The sequence below is a fragment of the Diaphorina citri genome, unplaced genomic scaffold, assembly GCF_000475195.1.
Source record: "Diaphorina citri unplaced genomic scaffold, Diaci psyllid genome assembly version 1.1 scaffold904, whole genome shotgun sequence".
NCBI lineage: Eukaryota > Metazoa > Arthropoda > Insecta > Hemiptera > Psyllidae > Diaphorina > Diaphorina citri.
The window spans coordinates 91,338-119,018 of NW_007378335.1; the positions used below are offsets into that span (position 1 = coordinate 91,338).

The 27,681-nt window shown below is 39.6% G+C and overlaps 2 protein-coding genes across 2 annotated transcripts in view; one reads left to right on the forward strand and one right to left on the reverse strand.

Annotated features, from left to right (window-relative positions):
• LOC103512960 (regulator of nonsense transcripts 2-like) overlaps nt 1-7,568 on the forward strand; it is an 11,021-nt gene extending 3,453 nt beyond the window's left edge. The window contains exons 4-9 of the mRNA XM_026826283.1: nt 530-619; nt 1,479-1,673; nt 2,065-2,268; nt 2,966-3,168; nt 4,294-4,485; nt 7,554-7,568. Of these exons, the coding sequence (XP_026682084.1) occupies nt 530-619; nt 1,479-1,673; nt 2,065-2,268; nt 2,966-3,168; nt 4,294-4,485; nt 7,554-7,568 (899 nt within the window). The remainder of the gene's footprint in view (nt 1-529; nt 620-1,478; nt 1,674-2,064; nt 2,269-2,965; nt 3,169-4,293; nt 4,486-7,553) is intronic.
• A 4,259-nt stretch (nt 7,569-11,827) lies between these two features.
• Nucleotides 11,828-14,988, reverse strand: LOC103512961. The gene is made up of 4 exons (XM_008477762.1): nt 14,880-14,988; nt 13,533-13,599; nt 13,135-13,219; nt 11,828-12,275 (listed from the first exon to the last, which is right to left on the reverse strand). Exons 1-4 carry the CDS (start codon nt 14,986-14,988, stop codon nt 12,057-12,059), a joined length of 480 nt encoding a protein of 159 aa, XP_008475984.1. The 3' UTR covers nt 11,828-12,056.
• Nucleotides 14,989-27,681: the final 12,693 nt, after the last annotated feature.

Sequence of the window (27,681 nt, forward strand, 5' to 3'; positions counted from 1 at the left end):
TGCGCAAGCGTTTCTGCGCATTTTGACGTGAAATCTGACGTCACAACTCTTCGAACTTTTTCATTAGGACGGCAATTAAAAGTTGAATTCTCGACCTTTTAAAGTTACTTTTTCCGAGTTTTGACCTCAGATTTGGATTTTTCACAACTTTTTACGTAGGAATCGACCTTTTATTAATAATATTTTCCCAATTGCAACTCCTCCATTCCAGTCATTGCAATATTGAGAAAGATTAGAATATACCCTCTTCATACTGCCAGAATGATGTTGAAAAGTCCCTTTACTCCCGCAGTCTAAACAAGGTCTTATGTAGGTATTTAGAACAGAATAATTTTTATGCATGTCATTTTCTCTATTACACGTGACCTCGTTTAGACTGCAGGAGTAAAGGGACTTATCAGTCTCATTTGGGCAGGATAAACAAGGTATATTACTATATTCTATTCTATTCTGTTCTGTTGACTACTTAAGGAATTGGTATCAACTAATTTTAACCCGGTTGTGTCTCTGTCTCATTGTCCCATTCTAGGTACTCCAACCTCAGAGGAAATTATCAGTGAAGACAAGATAGATGAGGAAATCAACAAACTAACGCAAGAAGATGAATGCACCAATACAGGTAACAGGATTTCGGACTGAAAGAAGTGTGTTCTTTAGGTAGATATTTATAGAATGTATCCATGAATCTTCTTCCCCCCCCTCTTTGCCATGTGTCTTTGTAGTTTCAATTTCGTAGCACTGCTATATTAGACTCATGTCTGTTTCGTAGCAAGTCTATCCCGTTGTTTGCCTTTCTTCAGATGGACAGGAAGAGACACAATACTTCAAATGAATGTCCTCTGTAAACTCGAGAATACCAGAAAAGTGACCCGTCCGAAATTTTGCGATTAAAAAATCAGTCTAAATTTTTTGTCGACTCTGGGCATCGAGCCCGGGACCTTCTGCGTGAAGTGCGTTATATGTCTGGTTTAATTGTGTTACTGTGTCCCCTGAGTTGAAATACTGTTGTAGGTGAGAGGGACCCTAGCTTAACTCCATACACAAAAAGCCTACTCTGAGACTTAGCTGTAGGGGTAACTGCTCCAAAGGATGGGTTAAGCTTATACGAATCTAGGAAGAGGAAGCCTTAAAATACTTTACTTTGCCCTGACCCGACCCGAAAAAGAAGACGTCTTTTTTAATCTTTTTTTTTTTAAAAAATGAAAAAAAAAGATGAGTTTTCCACCGCCGTTTTTATTTCGTAGCAATGGAACAACTGCTACATTAGACGCTTGTGGCCTGTGTCGTAGCATGCCCATCCCGTAGTATGCCTCTCATCAGATGGGCGAGAAGAGACACAATACTTCCCATTTAGGCGCTGGGTCAACACGAGAACACCGGAAAGTAACCCGTTGAAATATTTGCAATCGAAAAACGAGTACAAATTAATGGTTTGGATCAAACCCTTTTAATTCTTTTTACTTAATTTTCCTTCCCAGGTCCCAATGACATGGAAGCCGTGGATATTGAAGACAAAGAAGACGAGGATAAAGAGAAGAAAGAGGGGAAGGAGAAGGAGGAGGTGAAGGAGAAAGATGATGGGAAAGAGAAGGAGCAATCCCCTGTGACGTCAGAACCTGGAGGAGGAGGTTTGGGAGGGGGAATCAATGTGAATAATGTTGTTAAAGGAGGAGGTAAGAAATTTTTTGCTTTTCAGGATTGGCTGATTTGGCCAGACGTCCACACTTGCTGCGAGTGGCCACTTACATATGTATTTTCAATGATTATCTGAAATGAAAGAGGGCCTCTGAGTGAAATTTGCTAATTCTTGATGAAAAAATTCCAAGAATTAAAGTTTGTCTCTCATGTTAAAGGAGATATGTTTTAATACACATGGGTTTCTGTGGGTAAGCACCGTAGAATATACTTTGGGAGTCAGGGTGTTGAAGTTGAAAATTCGTATCTCCTTGTTTGAATCTGAAAAAAAGACACATAATAAAATACACGGCTATATTTTGTGGGAGCATTTTTTCTTCATGCCAATTTTACTCGTAATTTTGTTGTTTGTTTACCCCTCGTCTCTAGGTATTGACACATTTCTTGCCAACCTCTACAAGTGCGAGAATCGGGAAATGATAGACAATGCTGCCGTCGAGTTCATCATGTACTACAACACACGGACCAACAGGAAAAAGCTGACGTCCACCCTCCTGTTCGTTCCAAGAACGCGACTAGATCTCCTCCCATTCCTGTCTAGATTTGTGGCCATACTGCATCCTTTCCAACCAGGTAAGTTAAGGATCATTCCCACTTGTCGTGAGTTTCATCCGATTTTTTTTCCAAATGTCCTGTAGGTAATGTAATTTAAATGAGTATTCCTACTACACACGACACGATTTTTTCCCGAACGACAAGTAGATGTTTTTAAACTATCAAACCTCGAAAAATTCTCTGTACACTGACTGAGAAAAGATAGGGTGGAAGAACTCTATTATCGGGTTACTTCTCCTGATTTAGGTTGTTGGAATTCTATACTATAGTGTTCAAGTTTTCACCGATATAGAGTTAAATATTAGAGTTCCGGAACCCAGTGCGCACTCAGTTGGGCTTCCGGCACCTTAGTTTTTTTAAGTGGGCGGTATATTCATATTATTATTATTATTTTCATTTCTAGTGTATTATTTTTTTTTTTATTTTTGTGTTTTATTATGTTTTAGTGTATTCAGTATATACCGTACATTCTAGTCATTTTTACTCAATTATCATTTCAGTAGTATAATTGTGCTTTATTATTAAAAACTTGACATATCATGGACAATTACAAGATTAAATTGTGACAGCACTACCACTAGTCCACCCAACCCCCCCGGGGCCAACAGAAGGACGCGTGGAGCATGAGGGTGGCCCCCCCATACCCCCCGCCTCCATCCGTCGACCCCAAAAGGGATGGGAAGAGTAGAATCTGTATATGTTCTCTTTCTGCCAGATATCAGCTCCGATCTCGTGAACATGCTGAAGAACGATTTCAAATATCACACCAAGAAGAAAGATCAGATCAATATCGAGTCTAAAATCAAAAATGTTCGCTACATTGGAGAGCTGGTGAAATTCAAACTCTATTCCAAGATAGAAGTTCTCTATTGCCTGAAGGTTTTGCTCAATGATTTCGCACATCATCATGTAGAAATGGTAAGTAAGGGTGTGGGTTTTTTTTACGATTTTTAACGATCGTACCTTGGAATCGCGTTCGCATCACTTTAAGGCATATTCTTTTACATCCATGCCTATCCAAGAATGCAAAAGTTCGGTCAGAAAATTTCCGCCCTGGCCGGGATTTGAACCCAACACCTCCAGGATGAGAGTCAGTGCTCTTGACCACTCAGCCACAGAGGTGGTGGTGGGGGTGATGGTGGTTTAGCTGCACCAAGGGGGGTTGATGGTCTCTAGCCAAGATTACTTGGCCCATCACGAACCGCAGTCAACCATCATGAGTACTTGTGCTTTTCCTTTGAAACATGATAAACCCTTTGTAACCTCCAGCAATGTTTATGTTTACAGTGTTGTCATTTACTGGAGACATGTGGCCGATATCTATTGGGGTTTTTTTCAACGATTTTTAACGATTGTACCTTGGAATCGCGTTCGCATCACTTCAAGGCATATTCTTTTACATCCATGCCTATCCAAGAATGCAAAAGTTCGGTCAGAAAATTTCCGCCCTGACCGGGATTTGAACCCAGCACCTCCAGGATGAGAGTCAGTGCTCTTGACCACTCGGCCACAGAGGTGGTGGGGGTGATGGTAGTGTAGCTGCACCAAGGGGGGTTGATGGTCTCTAGCCATGATTACTTGGCCCATTACGAACCGCAGTCAACCATCATGAGGACCTGTGCTTTTCCTTTGAAACATGATAAACCCTTTGTAACCTCCACCAACCTCAGTGGTGCAGTGGTTAGCACGGTAGCCTTTGAATCTGGAGGTTGGTGGTTCGAGTCCAAGTCATGTCATAAAATTTAGCGTAGTATATTAAGTGGGGAACGACATTTGTGACATAATTGAATTGAATTGAATTGAATTGAATCATGAGTACTTGTGCTTTTCCTTTTTGAAACATGATAAACCCTTTGTAACCTCCAGCAATGTTTATGTTTACAGTGTTGTCATTTACTGGAGACATGTGGCCGATATCTATTAAACCCTTTGTAACCTCCAGCAATGTTTATGTTTACAGTGTTGTCATTTACTGGAGACATGTGGCCGATATCTATACAGGAATTTTCCCTTTGTAACCTCCAGCAATGTTTATGTTTACAGTGTTGTCATTTACTGGAGACATGTGGCCGATATCTATACAGGAACAAAGATACACATCCTCGTATTAAGGTGTACTTGGAGCAAATGATACGAAAGAAGACAGTTCTGAATTTGGACGCCCGATACAATATGATGATCGAGAATGCGTTCTACTATGTGAATCCACCAGAGGTAAATGCAAATGGAGGTGTTGCAATTGGGAAAATATTATTAATAAAAGGACGATTCCTACGTAAAAAGTTGTGAAAAATCCAAATCTGAGGTCAAAACTCGGAAAAAGTAACTTTAAAAGGTCGAAAATTCAATTTTTCTAATAAAAGGACGATTCCTACATAAAAAGTTGTGAAAAATTCGAATCTGACGTCAAAACTCCAAAAAAGTACCTAACTTTAAAAGGTCGAAAATCCAATTTTTAATTGCCGTTCTAATGACAAAGTTCAAAGAGTTGTGACGTCAGACTCGACGTCAAAATGCGCAGAAACGCTTGCGCACAAACAAACGAAGCGGGAGTCATGAATTATGACGTCATCGCCTACGGGGAAATATTCGTAGGTAGCTTGAAGTTGTATGTGATGTTTCTCATAGTGGATAAATTGTCCGGTAAATTGCCAAATAATTACGACGAAGAGGGTAAAGTACCGAATAGAGGGGCGAAAAGCCTATATTCGTAGGAAGAGGTCGTACATTTGGGAAATGTACGGTAAATGCCAAATGTAACGAAGAGGCGGAAAAATCGGTTTGTGAAATATTCGTAGGTAGCTCTTGAAGTTGTATGTGATGTTTCTCATAGTGGATAAATTGTCCGGTAAATTGCCAAATAATTACGACGAAGAGGGTAAAGTACCGAATGGAAAATCGTACATCTAATATTCCGCACCTGGGAAATGTACGGTAAATTGCTAATTATAAAAGAAGGACGAAAAAACCGAATGATAATTTCGTGGGGAAATTTTTAAATGGTGGAGATGTAAGGTGAATATTTGCGTAGGCTTACGTGAAAAGCACAGAAAAGGACTTTTTCCTGGGAATTTTCAGGGTATAATTCCCTAGGAATAGAAAAGGATTTTTTCTTGTCGGGGGATTTTTTCCTTAGAGTTAGAAAGGGATTTTTTTTTCTCTAACAATAGAGGGAAATTTTTAAATGGTGGAGATGTTAAGGTGAATATTTGCGTAGGCTTACGTGAAAAGCACAGGAAAGGACTTTTTCCTAGGAATTATCAGGGTATAATTCCCTAGGAATAGAAAAGGATTTTTTCTTGTCAGGGGATTTTTTCCTTAGAGTTGGAAAGGGATTTTTTTTTCTCCAACAATAGACAGGGAAATTCCATAAAAATATTCTCTCTTCTTCGCCATAATTTTAATAGTAAGAACGCTTCTTTTTATACATTCGTATTTTTATTATCTCGAGGTAGCTTGAAGTTGTATGTGATGTTTCTCATAGTGGATAAATTATCCGGTAAATTGCCAAATAATTACGACGAAGAGGGTAAAGACTAAAGTACCGAATGGAAAATCGTACATCTAATATCCCGCACCTGGGAAATGTACGGTAAATTGCTAATTATAAAAGAAGGACGAAAAAGCCGAATGATATTTCGTGGGGAAATTTTTAAATGGTGGAGATGTTGAGGTGAATATTTGCGTAGGCTTTCGTGAAAAGCACAGGAAAGGACTTTTTCCTAGGAATGTTCAGGGTGTAATTCCCTAGGAATAGAAAAGGATTTTTTCTTGTCGGGGGATTTTTTCCTTAGAGTTAGAAAGGGATTTTTTTTTCTCTAACAATAGACAGGGAAATTCCATAAAAATATTCTCTCGTCTTCGCCATAATTTTAATAGTAAGAACGCTTCTTTTTATACATTCGTATTTTTATTATCTCTTTTTTATCGATCATTTTTTCATCTCTCCGTTTACTGTACGCTGTTTAGTATTTAGATTCGGAAGCTTTGATTAAGTGGCAGTATTCACATCATATCTCCTTCAAGTCACAGTATTTTCACTTGACTCCCATCTAATCGTCTGTAAAATACATATTTGACTTTATTTGACCTTTCGTTGAACTTACTGTGACTGGAGCGTCAGGGAAAATCGGGCTCCAACCATGATTTACAAGAAACATCCCAATTTTCATTTCAAAATTTGAACTTGACTGCGCCAAATTTAAATTCTTAAAAGTAAACAAAAAATCCAACATGAAGCCTAATAATAAAAGTATTCTCACTTGACTCCCATCTAATCGTCTGTAAAATACATATTTGACTTTATTTGACCTTTCGTTAAACTTACTGTGACTGGAGCGTCAGGGAAAATCGGGCTTCAACCATGATTTACAAAAAAACATCCCAATTTTCATTTCAAAATTTGAACTTGACTGCGCCAAATTTAAATTCTTAAAAGTAAACAAAAAATCCAACATGGCGCCTTTTGCTTCCAAGATGGCGTCCCGAGTTTCGATTTATTGCTCCGTATACTTTGAACGGTTTCATTATTTCTTTCTAATTAAGTCATTTATCATCATTAATTCATTACTTCATTAGGTAATTAATTAATTTTATTCAGTCTAGAATCAAACGAAATTTTTCTTCAACATTCGAGTACCTTTTTTTTTCAATATTACTATCAAGGGTAGAATTTTATTTTTTCAATCATTGTACAAAAACCGAAAGTATTTTCAACCACCAAGCGTATTATTCAACAAAGAAGTTTGTTTTACAGCTTAAGTCAACTTGTTAAATACCTACGTAATCTCCGTCTGTCTTCCTTGTGGTTTATGAGGTTTCTCACTTGTCTGATTCTCTCTTATGTCATATTAGGTGAATAATGAATTTCCTCAGATTTATGACTCATGGAGTCATGGGCCCGTGGAGGCCCCTTTTTTCATATTTCTTTTTTTAGATGAGTGTTCCACCGCCGTTTTTATATCGTAGCAATGAAACAACTGCTACATTAGACGCTTGTGGCCTGTGTCGTAGCATGCCCATCCCGTAGTATGCCTCTCATCAGATGGGCGAGAAGAGACACAATACTTCCCATTTAGGTGCTGGCTCAACACGAGAACACCAGAAAGTAACCCGTTGAAATATTTGCAATCGAAAAACGAGTACAAACTTTTGTCGATGGTGGGATTCGAACCCGGGACCTGGGTTTTTCCGATTTCGATTAATAAACTTTTGGCATTAGCAAGCAAGTTCAACACCTAAAGGACTTGTGATTAAGTTGGGCTCAATAGGACCTCTTTTACTTTCCTTATTCTATAGACCAGGGGCAGGCAACTTAATCCTGTCGGGGTCCGGATGAAGCTGAAAAAAATGCCCGCGGTCCGGATCAATAATACATATATAAAACATACCCCCCCCCCCAAATAAATGAGGATAAAATTCAATGCCTCGGCTGGGATCGAACCCATGCCCTCCTGTTTACCAGGCGAGCGTCTTGACCACTACGCTACCGAGGCAGACCACCGAATATTTAACAAGCGTAGTGAAAGTAAGACCAACAAATTGCAGGTATCAAGGGGCTAAGAACTAAGAACCCATCTCAATAGTCTGCGACAGCACGTTGATCGCATCAGCTCCCAATAATTGTTCACTGAAGTTAAGCAACGTTGCGCAAAATCGGTTCCCGGCTGCAGACTTTCCCGGGTGAAAAGGCGGTCACTAAAAAACTTTGAAAGTTTCGCAGTATACGAGTAATTAACTTCTACTTACTTCTAACACCAGTGCAATAGTCCTAAACTTAAATGTAAATGCAGTTTCTTTGTGTTATTATGTCACAAGTTTGGTGCTCACTGCAGCATTGTAGGATTTTCCCAATATCTCAATAATCCTAAAATCCAATGTTTACCTACCATGCTGGCACCGGTCGCTATGCGCATTTATATGCCATAGCTACTCATTTTCCTCTACCATGCTGGCACCGGTCGCTATGCGCATTTATATGTCATAGCTACTCATTTCCCTCACGAGGCTGAGTAAGCCCCGCAACAGTCAGTCATGGAATCAATCATTTGCACGATACAAATTTCTTGACCCCGCCGGAAATCGAACCCGGGTCTCCCGCGTGCAAGGTGAGCGCAGTGACCACTACACCATGGGAGCTGATCCTAAACTAAAATGGACGCGGCACACAAAGGATCAAGAAGAGACCGCCTTAACATACTTTTATACCTCCAGGGTGTTATCTGTCAAGGAGGTTATTTCTACCTAAGAGGAGGGTGTTCTGCCCTGAGAAGGGAGTTTTTTCAACTATTACCTAGAAGCGTATGCCGTGACTTCAAACTTTACGATTTACCGGTATTTTTTAGATCGATTTATCTCGGTATCTAGAAGTCGTAGAAGAAAAAGAAAAAATCCGTTGGTCCTCATTTTTCCTGCTCTATGACTTTGAAACATCACCCAAGTAAGCGCAACTGATCTATTGTTCACTGAAGTTAAGCAACATTGCGCAAAATCGGTTCCCGGCTGCAGGCTTTCCCGGGTGAAAAGGCGGTCACTAAAAAACTTTGAAAGTTTCGCAGTATACGAGTAATTAACTTCTACTTCCAACACCAGTGCAACTGTGCAACAGTACTTCCAGGGTATTATCTGTCAAGGAGGTTATTTCTACTTAAGAGGAGGGTGTTCTGCCCTGAGAAGGAAGTTTTTTCAACTATTAGGGAATGTTTCTCTCATCAAAAGCGTGCTTTTTAGTTTTCTGCCCACAGAGGGAAGATTTCTGCCCTCTGTGAAGGGAGGTTTCTCACTTGAGGTGTGGTTTCTCACCTCTCACAACGCCAGTTCCATCACTATACTCCGCATGGGTTCTATCGATATCGCCGGGGAATCTGCCTGCTACGAAGGCATACCGGTATGGTTTGGGAGGTTCTGACGGCTCCGGCACTTTCTTGTAGTCTTCTTCGGACTCCGTGGCTTGGCAGACCGAGATGAGCAGGAGACACCCCTGTGGAACAAATTATTAAAGTAATTAGTATCTTTGCCAGCCTAGTTTTTTTTTTTTTTTTTTTTTGGCTATTGTTCGGTAAATTACCAAATAATTACGACGAAGAGGGTAAAGTACCGAATGGAAAATCGTACATCTAATATTCCGCACCTGGGAAATGTACGGTAAATTGCTAATTATAAAAGAAGGACGAAAAAGCCGAATGATAATTTTGTGGGGAAAATTTTAAATGGCGGAGATGTTAAGGTGAATATTTTTTGCGTAGGCTTACGTGAAAAGCACAGAAAAGGACTTTTTCCTAAGAATTTTCAGGGTGTAATTCCCTTGGAATAGAAAAGGATTTTTTCTTGTCAGGGGATTTTTTCCTTAGAGTTGGAAAGGGATTTTTTTTTCTCCAACAATAGACAGGGAAATTCCATAAAAATATTCTCTCGTCTTCGCCATAATTTTAATAGTAAGAACGCTTCTTTTTATACATTTGTATTTTTATTATCTCTTTTTTTATCGATCATTTTTTCATCTCTCCGTTTACTGTACGCTGTTTAGTATTTAGATTCGGAAGCTTTGATTAAGTGGCAGTATTCACATCATATCTCCTTCAAGTCACAGTATTTTCACTTGACTCCCATCTAATCGTCTGTAAAATACATATTTGACTTTATTTGACCTTTCGTTGAACTTACTGTGACTGGAGCGTCAGGGAAAATCGGGCTCCAACCATGATTTACAAGAAACATCCCAATTTTCATTTCAAAATTTGAACTTGACTGCGCCAAATTTAAATTCTTAAAAGTAAACAAAAAATCCAACATGAAGCCTTTTGCTTCCAAGATGGCGTCCCGAGTTTCGATTTATTGCTCCGTATACTTTGAACGGTTTCATTATTTCTTTCTAATTAACTCATTTATCATCATTAATTCATTACTTCATTAGGTAATTAATTAATTAATTAACTAATTTTATTCAGTCTAGAATCAAACGAAATTTTTCTCCAAGATTCGAGTACCTTTATTTTCAATATTACTATCAAGGGTAGAATTTTATTTTTTCAATCATTGTACAAAAACCGAAAGTATTTTCAACCACCAAGCGGTATATTTTTCTTTTTTACCCCTTGTTTTTTTATATTATATACCATTATTTTTTTCTCTTGTTTTTTATTTCCTCTGTGAAAATAAAATTGTTGTCTTTTCTGATGTTTATTTGAAAATATTCTGAATATTTTGGAACCTTGTAAATCAATGTGTTTTCGTTTCAACAGGGATATCCAAGTCAATCTAGGGCCAAATTTGGAAAGAAAAAAAAAGAGGAAAGAAAGAAAAGAAAGAAAGAAGAATAAGAAGAAAAAGAAAAAAAATAAGAAACTGTGGCTTTTCCATATATTTATTTGTTTTATTAATTTCAGTAAAACAACTTGGAAATTTAACAAATAAATATGAGTTAGGCTACCTACCTACGATTTGTACCTGGGTTAGTATTTACATTTAGTATAGCTCTATCTGCTCTAGACAGATTCTCGTTTACATGGTTACAATAATGTTGTTGACGTCATACTTTACTTTTTCTCCCTTATTTTTTTACTTTCTTTAGAATCGAAGCACTACATTAGGGGAAATCCCTTCTTTTAAGTCCTCATTTAAGACAAGTCCTTTTAGCGAAAAAGGGAAAAGTTACTTTAGCTCTCTTGTAAGGGAAAAGTCATTTTAACCATCCTTTTAAGGGAAAAGCCCCTCAAAAAACATTACACAGGGTAATGTATTTTTCTCATTGAGTTCTACAGTTTTCTGACCCCACTATCTTGGGTCTTATTGCATAACACCACAGTATGATTCACACTTTTTCCACCATGATCGTCATCAGTCTTCTTATATCATTCCAGGCTCACACTATTTTATACTTTGACTAAATTTGACTGACTAGTGGCTAGATACTATGATACTAATGCTAATGCTAGATACTAAATGCTAGTTCGCTAGTTCTAATACTAGTACGAACTAAAGCCAAGTGATGCATTCCTATCCTGTCTTGTCATATGACAAGCCCTCAAGATGTGTTTCTGAGGAATTGCAATATACCACATCACGTCATATTTGTTCAGTACGAACTAATGCCAAGTGCATTCCTATCCTGTCTTGTCATATGACAAGCCCTCAAGATGTGTTTCTGAGGAATTGCAATATACCACAAGTTTGCTAGTTCTAATACTAGTAGATACGAACTAATGCCAAGTGCATTCCTATCCTGTCTTGTCATATGACAAGCCCTCAAGATGTGTTTCTGAGGAATTGCAATATACCACATCACGTCATATTTGTTCAATGGAGGCCAATACTCCAACAGTCACATAAGAATAGTGATATGTCCTTAGATTCTTAAAGATAATAGGTAATAGATAGAATAGTTATATTGCTAACTTGCATCTTGCATAGGTACATAATATATTGGAGGATACAGGGCCGTATCCAGGATTTTCAAACTAAATTGATAGGTACCAAGGGCAAAGAAAACGGGCAAAGCCGTATCCAGGATTTTGTCGAGGGGAGGCCGAGAGTCCAAATAGTGATCTACCGGGAGGGGCATGCCTAAATTTTACACAGGGTTAGCTCTCTTTTAAGGGAAAATTACCTTTAACCTCTCTAGCTTTTTGCCCTTTTCCAACCCTCCTTTTATGGGAAAGTCCCCTCGATCTGACTGAACCATTTGACAGGGTTAGCTCTCTTTTAAGGGAAAATTCCCTTCAACCCCTCCAGCATGTTAGGGGAAAAAGTCCCTTTAACCCTCATTTCAAGGGGAATTTCCCTTTCTTAGGGATAAGTCCATAAATCCCTCAATCTGATTCCGAACCAACATAGTTGGCCCTGTTGGCATCATAGTGGCCATTGTTGTCCTCCTCATAATGCGGGTTCTGTGCGCGTCTCTCGGCCGCAATGCGGGCATGTTCTGCCGCAATGCGCTCGTATAGGTCCGCATGACGAGATTTAGCGCGCGCCACCGTGCGCGTGTCCTTGGGAATGGCGCGACTAGGCTCCAGGTTGCGGGCGGCAATCTGAGGAACATCGGACCAAATGGGTTAAAATTTGTCCTTTTTTTAAGCTCACTCTACAATTTGTTAAGATTTTTAGTGACGGGGGTTGTACCCTCCATTCGGTGAGCTACATCTTCACATTAACCTTATTTAGCCTTAATTGGGCCGGGATTCTTGGGTTTTTTACTTTCCTTATCCTATAGGAAGGAAAGTAATGTAATCGGGTCAAATTTTCGATGATCAGTTTTTAGTGCCAAAACACGTTTTGAGGTCCCTAGAGCCTAAATCCAAAGTTTCAGCCATTGGTCCGTGTGTGTGATTTTTAGTGCCAAAACACGTTTTGAGGTCCCTAGAGCCTAAATCCAAAGTTTCAGCCATTGGTCCGTGTGTGTGTCTGATGAGAAAAGTCGTGTGATGTTCACACCAGATTTTTATTTTATATTGACGGAGAATTACAAGACGACTGACGAATTTCACCAACATTTTTTCAGTCCGTAAAAGGTCTGTCAGTAATTTGATTTGTATAGGCTTAACAGAGCTGTTAAGCTAATCGGCTATTAGGGGCTACAGAGAACATCGGTGAAACCTATCCAAAATCTTGTGTTCATAAAGTTACTGAGTCTTCAATAGGCTATTCTTATTTTCCTTTATGATACAGTTCTCTTACCTTATCATAGAGTTCTCTTACCTTATCATAGAGTTCTCTCACCTTATCATAGAATCAGCATGATGTTGTATTGTTTAGCTTGCGCCACTACAGGGGTATCTTCATTAGGGACACTCAGTGAGGGATGGAACCCATTCTCTTACCTTATCATTTATCATAGAGTTCTCTCACCTTATCATAGAGTTCTCTTACCTTATCATAGAGTTCTCTTACCTTATCATAGAGTTCCGCATGGTATTGTTTAGCCTGGGCTACTACAGGGGTATCTTCGTTAGGGATACTCAGTGAGGGATGGAACCCATTCTCTTACCTTATCATTTATCATAGAGTTCTCTCACCTTATCATAGAGTTTTCTTACCTTATCATAGAGTTCTCTTACCTTATCATAGAGTTCAGCATGGTATTGTTTAGCTTGCGCCACTACAGGGGTATCTTCATTAAGGACACTCAGTGAGGGATGGAACCCATTCTCTTACCTTATCATTTATCATAGAGTTCTCTCACCTTATCATAGAGTTCTCTTACCTTATCATAGAGTTCCGCATGGTATTGTTTAGCCTGGGCTACTACAGGGGTATCTTCATTAGGGATACTCAGTGAGGGATGGAACCCATTCTGGTCTGCCACGTACTCTACGGTTCTGATTCTCTTGGATGGGTCGATGTAGGAGTATTGGCCTGAAAAAGGGGTATGTAGAGGGTTAATATTTAATAATAATAATAGACTCTTGAGTGGAAGGTAACCACTAGGCGAGGTTAACGCCGGAGGCGTTTTCTACCACCTAACCCTTAGTCTTTCTCTCTCTCTCTTTCTCTCTCTCTCTTTTTCTCTCTCTCTTTTTCTCTCTCTCTCTCTATTTTTTTGTTCTTCAAGTAACTGCAGAACCTATTCAATGTGTTCATTAAGTCCCCTCTATCAAAACTCTTTTGAAAAATAGAGGTTAAAACAATGTATACCTACCTATTATTTTTTGGTCACCCTGTATGTATTGTGATATGAAATATTGACTGGCCAGTAATATGTCATCTGGATTACATCACTAGCCTAGATCTCATCTCATCTGGTTACCATAGTGACGGGGTTACCCTAGCTCAGCTTAGCCTAGCCTCCCTAGCTTAGACCGATTGTCTATTGGTTCCATTGGATTTTTGCGGTTTATGCATTGTTTTTGTTTGAGTTTCAAATAAACGGATACGAACCAGTGCTATTCAAAAATTGTAGGCATAAAAACAAAAATTAGAAAAATAAATGTGGGCAGGGTGGGCCAATAAATGGTACGTTTTTATGTGGGCGAATAAATGGTACACTTACCACCCTATTACAGATTTCGATACTATTCAAAAATTGGAGGCATAAAAACAAAAATTAGAAGAAAAAAAATTGGACCGATTGCAATACTTTCTCATTACCTTGTATAGGTTCCCTATACGTAAGGGTAATAGAAAGTAAGGGCATGCCTAAATTTTTCGAAGTCTGGCCTACAGTAAAAGGGGAAAATGAAGCTCGAGGGGGGTGACTGAAGTTAAGCAACTTTTTGCACTTCATTTTCAATTAATGAAGGGCTTCCTTGTCCCCCTAAATACAGTCCTGGGAGGACATAAACATCACGTACACATGTTTATGCCACAGGTAGGTATGTTGACATGGTCCTTTTGTAACATACCTATAATATACGAGTTTATATAGAATACAGGATGTCCGTAAATTCAGGTGTCCAAAACTTTTGTGGATATCACCAGGATTACTAAAAGTGCCTCCTTTAAAATCAATTTCCATATTTCAATAATCTTTTTAATTTTTACAGTATTAATGTCGCCACTGGTCGTTACTTGATTAAAGTAGCTTCTCACGAGGCTCAGTGCACCCCAAACGCCAAGTACTGAGCCGAAAAAACTTCGACCAAGCCGGGAATCGAACCTGGGACCTCCAGCGTGTTAGACGTAACCTTACTACCCACTTAGGCGATACCAGGATCTATCAATCAAGTTCTCAGGGTCCCATATCTCACGCGATAGGTGACTAAAACCAGAACTAGAGAACCTAGAACTGGTAAAGAACCCATACATGGCTATGCCACCTTGGAAGTATCCGTGGGCGTGGTTGAATTATAGAATGATTAAATTTTAATAAATTTCGAGACTTGTTTATGATTAAATTTGAATAAATCTTGTGACGGTGTTGTGGCGGCCAAGAACAGATGGTGTGACCACGTGAGAAAGGACATGGACTCGCGGTCTGATCGTCTGACAGACCTGGGTCTGAAGCTTTTCCCCGCCACACACACATACCGACCGTCTGACGCTGCACGTTGTTTGTCCGTGAGTGGCTAGCTTAACCGCTAGGTCACGGTTTCGATTTCCGCCCGAAGTTAATTTTATCTTGAACAGACAAGGTTTGTTCTCGGAACGGCTGGCTATGGTACTCTGGTTTAATGGCCCTTAAAAAAAAAAATCTCTTGCTTACTACAAGATTACAGGCCTAACGGCCCTTATATTAACACAATAAAGATCAGTATGACAATAGTTATATAATATATACACACCAGAAGTTAAAAGTACCCTAGTACTTCTTAAAATAGGTACTCAAAAACAATATTCAAACAAATTCTATAATCTATCTAATCAACAAAAGAAAATTCAAGGAAACTTACGACTCCAATCAAACTGGATTTGAATAGACTATCCATCCTATCGGAAAAAATTCACCAAGGGAAAAAAATCTACCAATAAATTGGTAAATAGTATTAAAACTATTCAAAAATTTTAGGCATAAAAACAAAAATTAGAAAAATAAGTGTGGGCAGGTGGCCCAATAAATGGTACGTTTTTTAGGTGGGCGAATAAATGGTACACTTACCCTATTACAGATTTTGAGCCAGCCCGCCCAATAAATGGTACGTTTTTTAGGTGGGCGAATAAATGGTACACTTACCCTATTACAGATTTTGAGCCAGCCCGGAGTGAATTGTATACTTTATTAATAATAATAATAGACTCTTGAGTGGAAGGTAACCACTAGGCGAGGTTAACGCCGGAGGCGTTTTCTACCACCTAACCATTAGAGCTCCATTACTATGTAATCACACTCTCAAATAAATGAGGATAAAATTCCATGCCTCGGCTGGGATCGAACCCACGCCCTCCTGTTTACGTCAAATTTTCAGATAAAGAAGGATAAAATCCCATACCTCGGCTAGAATCAAACCCACGCCCTCCTGTTTACCAGGCGAGCGTCTTGACCACTACGCTACCGAGGCAAGTAGCGTAGTGGTTTATTCTTGGTTTATTGGTTTATTCTTATCAGAACAGCTGCTATTCTCCTACTGTGGTCTCCTTCTTTCTTTGATTTCGGCATGATTAGACCTCTGATTTTCCTTGCCTCAGTTCCTCGAATGGATTATAAAACCCTCGGCTCTGTCACAGCTCTACAGTTAAACATCTATTGGAGAGGTTTGATAGAGGGAACTCTAACAACGGAGGTCTTATCGTCCCGAAAGCGAATAGAGAATGAAGCCAGAGTAGGAGAAAGCCAGTATCAGGATATTGGAAACCGAGCCGTTCCGAGAACGAACCCTATGTGTTTATCAGAAAGTTCGCCCCCGGACCGGAATCGAATCCACGACCTAGCGCTTACAAGGCAGGTGCACTCCCTCCCAAGCTAACTAGATTGGCTTGGGTGTTCAAGCAAGCAGAAGACCACAAATACCTGGTGAATGATAGTAGTTAGGGACTTTTATGTTATGATTTCAATATTTTTAGCGGGAATCGAACCCGTAACCTAGAGCTTAAAAGTTACTTGAAAGCCAGTATTTGTTCCTATAGATAGGTATGGGTGTTCAAGAAGACCACAGATAGGTAGGTACCTTGTGAAGTTATGCTATGCCTTCTGGCTTCTGGCAATAATACAAATTAACATTGTACGTACCTACATCACATCACAATATCTAAATTTTGCGCAGGAATCGAACCCGTGAACTAGAGCTTGAAAGCTACTACTTGAGAGCCAGTATTTGTTCGTTATAGGTATGGGTGTTCACGGAGAAGACCACAGATACCTGGTCAAGTTATGTTTATGCCTTCTGGCAATAGCACACAGAAACATTGTACCTACTATGTACTTTTACATTTCATGTACAATTACTTTACATTATACCTATGTTATGGTACTTCTATTATGATTGTATTATGAATATTTATTAATTTACCCATTGCATAATGGAAATAGATATCATCCTGAAGACATAACTGTGAATATTCCATACCACAGTGGTTCCCAAAAGGAGTGCCATTGAAGCGACCTAGTACCGCGAGATTTTGAGGGGGTTTACCTAGCTAAGAAAAAAGGGTGATCAAGTGAGCATTTATTCTGCTCAAATAAGACTGAAAAGTCATTCTGGAAACCTTTGTATGGGATGCTCGATAGATGGGGAGCTAGGACCTGAAATGGTACGTGACGAAGTTACGATCAAGCCCAAAATCTGTGATGCGAAAATATCCTTGTAATTTACATTTCCTTGGAATCATTGACACCTCCACGAGTCAATTTATTGGTGCTTTGGCGTCACCACTAACGAAAATATAGTGGATGGGAACTGAAAGGTCTTTTTAGTCCAGCAGTAGGCTACTACTATTATTAGGTAGGTATCTATTGTGAACTAAATCTCATTCGATATTAATAATTATTTAAAATTAAAATCAGATAAAATAAAATATTCTTATCAAGACAATTTCGATGTTTTAAATTGGTGAGCATTCGATGTCACTCAGGTCAGGACATCATCTTCAGACCAAGAGAGATGTTGACTCTATCGCAGCAGGAGTAGAATTATTATTAATAATAATAATTAGACTCTTGAGTGGAAGGTATCACCACCAGGCGAGGTTAACGCTGGACCCTCCTGTTTATACAGGCGAGCATCTTGACCACCACAACAAAATTTGTTAACCACTACCATACCGTATTAACATGGGTACAATGTTTCACACACTCTCCCAATACACAAGTACATATGTACCTATACGTAACATTTTACAGAATTTATGTACATATTATACCTAGGTAGGTGTCTTCCATGTTGATCCTAGGATAGGTACATAATAATGTAATATGTAATAATGTATGTATGTAGTATGTACTTACCTACCTATAATGTACATTTTTTATGTAGATTTGAAATTAAAAGCTCTTAAAAATTAATTTATGTAATTACCTATTCCGTGTTAGATAAGGTACCTACATGGAATATTAAGATTTGTTCACACATTCTAATAGGTAATTAAGTGGTCAGTTTAGGTAGTTCTCAGTTATACTGCCCTCTGTCAAACCTTGGAAGGTAGCGTGTCTGCCTTGTAAGCTCTAGAGCGCAGGTTTGATTCCCTCACGGGGCGAAATTTATTCCAAACAGAAAAGGTTCGTTCTCGGAACGGCTGGCTTTCTTCTATCCTGTCTTCCTTCCTCGCTTTCGGGACGATAAGACCTGTGTTGTTACAGTTCCATAATGTACATTCTTTATGTAGATTTGAAATTAAAAGCTCTTAAAAACTAATTTATGTAATTACCTACTCCGTGTTAGATACGTTAACCTACATGGAATATTAAGATTTGTTCACACATTCTAATAGGTAATTAAGTGGTCAGTTTAGGTATATAGTTATCCTTTGTACCTACACACCAGTATAAAAATTTAAACTTGGTATGTACTATGTAAATATGTACTCGTAAAATCGTCCGGGGCCAACTATATCCTAAACAGATAAGGTTCGTTCTGGGAACGGTTGGCTTTCTCCTATCCTGTCTTCTTTCTCTCTACGATTTCGGGACGATAAGACCTTCTCAGATACACTGCCCTCTGTCAAACCTTGGGAGGTAGCGCGTCTGCCTTGTAAGCTCTAGAGCGCGGGTTTGATTCCCTCACGGGGCGAAATTTATTCCAAACGGATAAGGTTCGTTCTCGGAACGGCTGGCTTTCTTCTATCCTGTCTTCCTTCCTCGCTTTCGGGACGATAAGACCTGTGTTGTTACAGTTCCCTCTATCAAACCTGGCAGTATACACAGAGTATATTCCATTTCATTCTACTGCCTATTCTCCACCACTGGAGGTTAATGTGAGAACTTTAGAACAATAAGAATTGAGAGAGAGAGAGAGAGAGAGAGAGAGAGAGAGAGAGAGAGAGAGAGAGAGAGAGAGAGAGAGAGAGAGAGATCTATTCTAGGAGTGCTCCTTCAAAGCCTAGTTAGCTTGGATGCTTGGAGGGCAGCGCGCCTGCCTTATAAGCGCTAGGGCGCGGTTTCGATTTCCGGCCGGGGAGGATTTTATCCCAATCATCAGATAAGGTTCGTTCTCGGAACGGCTGGGTTTCTACTATCCCATGCTTCTTCTCTTTTCGATTTCGGAATGATAAGACCTTAGCAGTTACAGTTCCCTTTATCAAACTCTTGCCGTCACCGCCGTCACAAAAATAACAAGAATGGTTAAACATGGTTAAAAATAATAATGATAATAATAATAATAATAATAATAATAATAATTTTATTTAAGAATGGTTAATGGTTAGCTGGTTGTCTCTCGCGTTCCAACATAAAAACTATTGGAAACTTATCAACTTACAGTCAGACCGTATTGAAGGATTAAGTTTGAGAAGTAGACATGAGACTCTTGGTGGATGTCTTCGCCATTTTTTGTCAGCTCTTCTCAAACAGTGCTGGGGATACGCCAGACTCATGTCGTCTGTGTCGTAGCATGTCCATCCCGTAGTACGACGATGTAACCCTCATCAGATGCGGTCGAGGGGATTGGAACACATCACATGCCTTCAGGCACACTCCATTTGTCAAGAGACTAAGTTTACCTTGCCCCTGAGATCAATTTCGAAGAAACCATTTTTTACTGACGAAGATTGCAAATATTTCACTCGCTTACTTTCTAATGCTCTCAACCCAGCACCTAATTGGCAGTGTCTCTTCTCGTCCATCTGATGAGGGACATACTACGGGATGGACATGCTACGACACAAACCCGTGAAGTCCAAGGACTTTAAAAGTATTCTCAGAGGTTAAAGTGTGATGATAACGTTGTTCGATCAGTAAAAAAAGGTTCACAACTTTTGTGGATATCACAACATTACTAAGTGCCTCCTTTGCAATCAATTGCAACAATCTTTTTACGCACTTTAATAAATGTTAATAAAAAAAATCTTTTTACCCTGGTAATGACGCCACTGGTCGCTACTCGATTAAAGTAGCTACTCAATTGTCCTCATGAGGCTGAGTGCGCCCCGAACTCCAAGCACAGAGCCGAAAAAAAACCTCGGCCCCGCCGGGAATCGAACCCGGGCCTCCTGCGTGCAAGCCTAGTGTAATACCCACTCGGCCACGGAGGTTGCTAAAAAAAAGGTTGAGAACTCCTGATCCCGTGGAGATACATATGTTTAAAACATAACACATCTCATATGAGAACTGCTAGCATGCAGCGATCCAATAAGGTCAGAACATGCTATGCTTTTTATCTCACCTTTATAGGGTCTTTCTCTGGGAAGAAAAAGACCCTAGAAAGAATGGACTCTTTAGGGCCACGAACGCTATCTTTTTAGAATAGAATAGAAAATAGAATATACCCTGTTTATACTGCCAGAATGAGACTGAAAAGTCCCTTTACTCCCGCAGTCTAAACAAGGTCTCATGTATTTGGAACAAAATAGGTGTAATTTTTAAAAAATAAAACCTTGCTTAAATAAATAATAAAAAAAAATACAGCAGAGCTTTTTAGGATAAAGTTCGTCGCTGGCGGGAATCGAACCCGATTTTATGTACCTTTGCTATACAAAGTGGGACGGCTTCTTTACGGGACGGCTTCTTTATGGGACGGCTGTCTACTCCAATTGGGGCTAGAGATCATCCCAACGTTTCAACAGTGAATTTCACCAATATTTTTTCAAACCTTAGTAGGCATGTTAAGCTAACTGCCTGTTAAGTTCCATTTGATTTGTATAGACTTAACAGGGCTGTTAAGTTAAGAGGCCGATAAAAAGAAAGTTGGTGAAACCCACTTCAAGACTTTTTTTTTTGAAGAGGTTTGACAGAGGGAACTGTAACTGCTAGGGTCTTATCGTCCCGAAATCGAAGAGAGGAGGAAGACAGGATAGGAGAAAGCCAGACACTCTCCCAATACTCATACCTATACGTAACGTTTTACAGGATTTATGTACATATTATACCTAGGTAGGTGTCTTCCATGTTGATCCTAGGATAGGTACATAATAATATAATATGTAATAATGTATGTAATTATGTATGTAGTATTTACCTACCTATAATGTACATTATTTATGTAGATTTGAAATTAGGAGCTCTTAAAAACTAATTTATGTAATTACCTACTCCGTGTTAGATAAGGTACCTACATGGAAGATTAAGATTTGTTCACACATTCTAATAGGTAATTAAGTGGTTAGTTTAGGTAGTTATCCTTTGTACCTACACACCAGTATAAAAATTTAAACTTGGTATGTACTATGTAAATATGTAGGTACTCGTAAAATCGTCCGGGGCGAACTATATCGCTATATCCTAAACAGATAAGGTTCGTTCTGGGAACGGTTGGCTTTCTCCTATCCTGTCTTCTTTCTCTCTACGATTTCAGCACGATAAGACCTTCTCAGTTACACTGCCCTCTGTCAAACCTTGGGAGGTAGCGTGTCTGCCTTGTAAGCTCTAGATCGCAGGTTTGATTCTCTCACGGGGCGAAATTTATTCCAAACAGACAAGGTTCGTTCTCGGAACGGCTGGCTTTCTCCTATCCTGTCTTCCTTCCTCGCTAGACCTGTGTTGTTACAGTTCCCTCTATCAAACCTGGCAGTATACACAGAGTATATTCCATTTCATTCTACTGCCTATTCTCCACCACTTAAGAATGGTTAATGGTTAGCTGGTTGTCTCTCGCGTTCCAACATAAAAACTATTGGAAACTTATCAACTTACAGTCAGACCGTATTGAAGGATTAAGTTGAGAAGTAGACATGAGACTCTTGGTGGATGTCTTCGCCATTTTTTGTCAGCTCTTCTCAAACAGTGGGGATACGCCAGACTCGTGTGGTCTGTGTCGTAGCATGTCCATCCCGTAGTACGACGATGTAACCCTCATCAGATGGGGTCGAGGGGATTGGAACACATCACATGCCTTCAGGCACCTTGTAAGAGTTGTAAGCCCCAGGTCGCAGGTTCGATTCGCGCCTGGGGCGGGCTTTATCCTAAACAGATAAGGTTCCTGTCTTCCTTCTCTCTTCGATTTCGGGACGATAAGACCTCCGTAGTTACAGTTATCAAATCTCTCTCTCTCTCTCTCTCTCTCTCTCTCTCTCTCTTTCTCTCTCTCCCTTCAGGCACACTCCATTTGTCAAGGGACTAGGTTTACCTTGCCCCTGATAGCAATTTCGAAGAAACCATCTTTTACTGACGAAGATTGCAAATATTTCACTCGCGCACTTTCTAATGCTCTCAACCCAGCACCTAATTGGCAGTGTCTCTTCTCGTCCATCTGATGAGGGACATACTACGGGATGGACATGCTACGACACAGACCCGTGAAGTCCAAGGACTTTTAAAGTATTCTCAGAGGTTAAAGTGTGATGATAACTTTGTCCGGTCAGTAAAAAAAGGTTCACAACTTTTGTGGATATCACAACATTACCAAGTGCCTCCTTTGCAATCAATTGCAATCATCTTTTTACGCACTTTAATAAATGTTAATAAAAAAAAATCTTTTTACCCTGGTAATGACGCCACTGGTCGCTACTCGATTAAAGTAGCTACTCAATTGTCCTCACGAGGCTGAGTGCGCCCCGAACTCCCAGCACAGAGCCGAAAAAAACCTCGGCCCCGCCGGGAATCGAACCCGGGCCTCCTGCGTGCAAGCCTAGTGTGATACCCACTCGGCCACGGAGGTTGCTAAAAAAAAAAGGTTGAGAACTCCTGATCCCGTGCAGATATGTTTAAAACATAACACATCTCATATGCAGAACTGCTAGCATGCAGCGATCCAATAAGGTCAGAACATGCTATGCTTTTTATCTCACCTTTACAGGGTCTTTCGCTGGGAAGAAAAGGACCCTAGAAAGAAAGGACTCTTTAGGGCCACGAACCCTATCTTTTTAGAATAGAATAGAATATACCCTGTTTATACTGCCAGAATGGGACTGAAAAGTCCCTTTACTCCCGCAGTCTAAACAAGGTCTCATGTATTTGGTACAAAATAGGTGTATTTTTTAAAAAATAAAACCTTGCTTAAATAAAAAAAAATACAGCAGAGCTTTTTAGGATAAAGTTCGTCGCTGGCGGGAATCGAACCCGATTTTATGTACCTTTGCTATAGAAAGTGGGACGGCTTCTTTATGGGACGGCTGTCTACTCCAATTGGGGCTAGAGATCATCCTAACGTTTCAACAGGGAATTTCACCAATATTTTTTCAAACCTTAGTAGGCATGTTAAGTTAACTGCCTGTTAAGTTCCATTTGCAAAGACTTAACAGGGCTGTTAAGTTAAGAGGCTGATAAAAAGAAAGTTGGTGAAACCCACTTCAAGACTTTTTTTTTTTGAAGAGGTTTGACAGAGGGAACTGTGCTATGGTCTTATTGTCCCGAAATCGAAGAGAGGAGGAAGACAGGATAGGAGAAAGCCAGCCGTTCCGAGAACGAAGATTATCCCATCAGAATAAAATCCGCCCCGGGCGGCAATCGAACTTTCCGGCCGGGGAGGATTTTATCCCAATCATCAGATAAGGTTCGTTCTCGGAACGGCTGGGTTTCTACTATCCCATGCTTCTTCTCTTTTCGATTTCGGAATGATAAGACCTTAGCAGTTACAGTTCCCTTTATCAAACTCTTGCCGTCACCGCCGTCACAAAAATAACAAGAATGGTTAAACATGGTTAAAAATAATAATGATAATAATAATAATAATAATAATAATAATAATAATAATAACAATTTTATTATTTAAGAATGGTTAATGGTTAGCTGGTTGTCTCTCGCGTTCCAACATAAAAACTATTGGAAACTTATCAACTTACAGTCAGACCGTATTGAAGGATTAAGTTGAGAAGTAGACATGAGACTCTTGGTGGATGTCTTCGCCATTTTTTGTCAGCTCTTCTCAAACAGTGCTGGGGATACGCCAGACTCATGTCGTCTGTGTCGTAGCATGTCCATCCCGTAGTACGACGATGTAACCCTCATCAGATGCGGTCGAGGGGATTGGAACACATCACATGCCTTCAGGCACACTCCATTTGTCAAGAGACTAAGTTTACCTTGCCCCTGAGATCAATTTCGAAGAAACCATTTTTTACTGACGAAGATTGCAAATATTTCACTCGCTTACTTTCTAATGCTCTCAACCCAGCACCTAATTGGCAGTGTCTCTTCTCGTCCATCTGATGAGGGACATACTACGGGATGGACATGCTACGACACAAACCCGTGAAGTCCAAGGACTTTAAAAGTATTCTCAGAGGTTAAAGTGTGATGATAACGTTGTTCGATCAGTAAAAAAAGGTTCACAACTTTTGTGGATATCACAACATTACTAAGTGCCTCCTTTGCAATCAATTGCAACAATCTTTTTACGCACTTTAATAAATGTTAATAAAAAAAATCTTTTTACCCTGGTAATGACGCCACTGGTCGCTACTCGATTAAAGTAGCTACTCAATTGTCCTCATGAGGCTGAGACATCACATGTCTTCAGGAGTTCAGACTCCATTTGTCAAGGGACTAGGTTTACCTTGCCCCTGATATCAATTGCGAAGAAACCATTTTTTACTGACGAAGATTGCAAATATTTCACTCGCTTACTTTCTAATGCTTTCAACCCAGCACCTAATTGGCAGTGTCTCTTCTCGTCCATCTGATGAGGGACATACTATGGGATGGACATGCTACGACACAGACCCGTGAAGTCCAAGGACTTTTAAAGTATTCTCAGAGGTTAAAGTGTGATGATAACTTTGTTCGGTCAGTAAAAAAAGGTTCACAACTTTTGTGGATATCACAACACTACTGCCTCCTTTGCAATCAATTTCAAGTGCCTCCTTTGCAATCAATTTCAATAATCTTTTTACCCTGGTAATGACGCCACTGGTCGCTACTCGATTAAAGTAGCTACTCAATTGTCCTCATGAGGCTGAGTGCGCCCCGAACTCCAAGCACAGAGCCGAAAAAAAACCTCGGCCCCGCCGGGAATCGAACCCGGGCCTCCTGCGTGCAATAAGGTACGTTTTTTACTTTCCTTATCCTGTAGGAAGGAAAGTAATAGATATATGTATAATCGAATCAAATTTTCGATGGTCAGTTTTTAATGACAAAACACGTTTTGAGGTACCTAGAGCCTAAATACAAAGTTTCAGCCATTGGTCCGTGTGTGTCTGTCTGTAAACAAAATATCTCGAGGAGGGTAAGAGCTAGAGACTTGAAATGGTATGTAGCTGTGAAATGTGACAAGGATGCGACACGAAACTTTTGGTTAAGACCGGAGCAACGCTTGGCGGCATTTTACCGCTTTTTGGCGGTTTTCGCTGTAATTTAACAATATCTCGGGAACGGTATGAGCTAGAGACTTGAAATTTGGTACATAGGTATTTATAGTTCACAAATGTGACTAGGATGCGACATGAAACTTGGTTGAGATAGGTGCTGCGGTTGGCAGTATTTTGACCGCTTTTTGGCGGTTTTCTACCGTTTTTTGGCGGTTTTCAGCCACTCACGCTCAGACAGTCTGTCAGACCGTCTGAACGTGTGTGGCGGAAAAATCTTGAGGGTGGTGAATATTTTCGAACCTGTACAGAAACGGACCATAGAGACAACAATGGGTTGAAATAAAAACTAACTTGCATATTTGGAGAAAACAAATTAAAACAGTAGGTACAGAAGGGGTTAAAAATAAAAACTAAAATACAGTAGAACCTCGATTATTTCAACCTCCATTATTCTGGACACGAAAATATAATATATATACCTCCATTATTTCAACTCTCTATTATTTCAACCCCAAAATCAGTTCAAAATAGGGTATTTGTATTTATTAATTATTTTCTTCTTTTGTATCTAAATTTTGCCCCCTTTTTCATTGTTTTTTTACGGGATTTCAATTATTTCAACTAGCCTCGGTCCCAATGGAGGAGTTGCAATTGGGAAAATATTATTAATAAAAGGTCGATTCCTACGTAAAAAGTTGTGAAAAATCCAAATCTGAGGTCATGGTATTTCAAACCTACCGCAACAGATAGGGTTAGGTCTCCAGCCTACGCGAGCCTATTAGGCTTAGGCCTTAGGCTTGAGGTGGCTACAGACCAAGGAATGGAGGAGTTGCAATTGGGAAAATATTATTAATAAAAGGTCGATTCCTACGTAAAAAGTTGTGAAAAATCCAAATCTGAGGTCAAAACTCCGAGTCAAACTAACTTTAAAAGGTCGAAAATTTAATTTTTAGTTGCCGTTCTAATGAAAAAGTTCGAAGAGTTGTGACGTCAGAATTCACGTCAAAATGCGCAGAAACGCTTGCGCACAAACAAACGAAGCGGGAGTCATGAATCACGACGTCATCGCCTACGGGAGCGTATGCCGTGACGTCAAAGTTTACGATATACCGGTATTTTTTAAATCGATTTAACTCGGTATCTAGAAGTCGTAGGAGAAAAAGAAAAATTCCGTTGGTCCTCATTTTTCCTGCTCTATGACTTTGAAACATCACCCAAGTACTTCTTCTTCTTCTTTTTTGTTGCAAAGCTGTAGACTTCTAGTTTCCAGGGCTTAAGCTTTGCATACAAGTGAAGAGTTAATTACATGTTTTAGGATCTGACTCACTGACTGAGTAGTTCACTGAAAGGAGTAGTTCTTTTTTTATAACTCGCTCACTTAACATCTCTAGTAAGCTGACTTTAGAAACCACTGAACCAGACATTTCTTTCTTTTTTCAACTTCGTATTTCTCAAAATCTGAAATCAAATCTCAAAATCTGAAGTTGTAAGCCCTTGTGACCAGATATTTTCACATCTGGGACACCCTGTATAGGCATGCTAGACATCTGGGCCACCCTGTATAAGCATGATAGACACTAGGCTCTTCTCTCGCCATGTTGGATCGTAAAATCCCGACTTAAGTCCTCACTACAACATACTAAAAATGTCCTCACACTCTTGTATGCAAAGCTTAAGCTCTGGAAACGAGAAGTCTACAGCTTTGCAAAAAAAAAAGAAAGAAATGTCTGGTTCAGTGGTTTCTAAAGTCAGCTTACTAGAGATGTTAAGTGAGCGAGTTATAAAAAATTTTTCCAACTTCGTATTTCTCAAAATCTGAAATCAAATCTCAAAATCTGAAGCTGTAAGCACTTGTGACCAGATATTTTCACATCTGGGACACCCTGTATAGGCATGCTAGACATCTGGACCACCCTGTATAAGCATGATAGACACTAGGCTCTTCTCTCGCCATGTTGGATCGTAAAATCCCGACTTAAGTCCTCACTACAACATACTAAAAATGTCCTCACACTCTTGTATGCAAAGCTTAAGCTCTGGAAACGAGAAGTCTACAGCTTTGCAAAAAAAAAGAAAGAAATGTCTGGTTCAGTGGTTTCTAAAGTCAGCTTACTAGAGATGTTAAGTGAGCGAGTTATAAAAAAGAACTACTCCTTTCAGTGAACTACTCAGTCAGTGAGTCAGATCCTAAAACATGTAATTAACTCTTCACTTGTATGCAAAGCTTTTTCA

Coding starts and splice junctions, on each gene's coding strand:
- LOC103512961 (XM_008477762.1), bottom strand. CDS start 14,988: ATGTATGGGTTCTTTACCAGTTCTAGGTTCTCTAGTTCTGGTTTTAGT. Junction 13,600..14,879: donor TAGATCCTGGTATCGCCTAA/GTGGGTAGTAAG, acceptor CCCCTTTTTCAG/GCCAATACTCCTACATCGAC. Junction 12,276..13,134: donor ATGCGGAACTCTATGATAAG/GTAAGAGAACTC, acceptor GATGTTCCTCAG/ATTGCCGCCCGCAACCTGGA.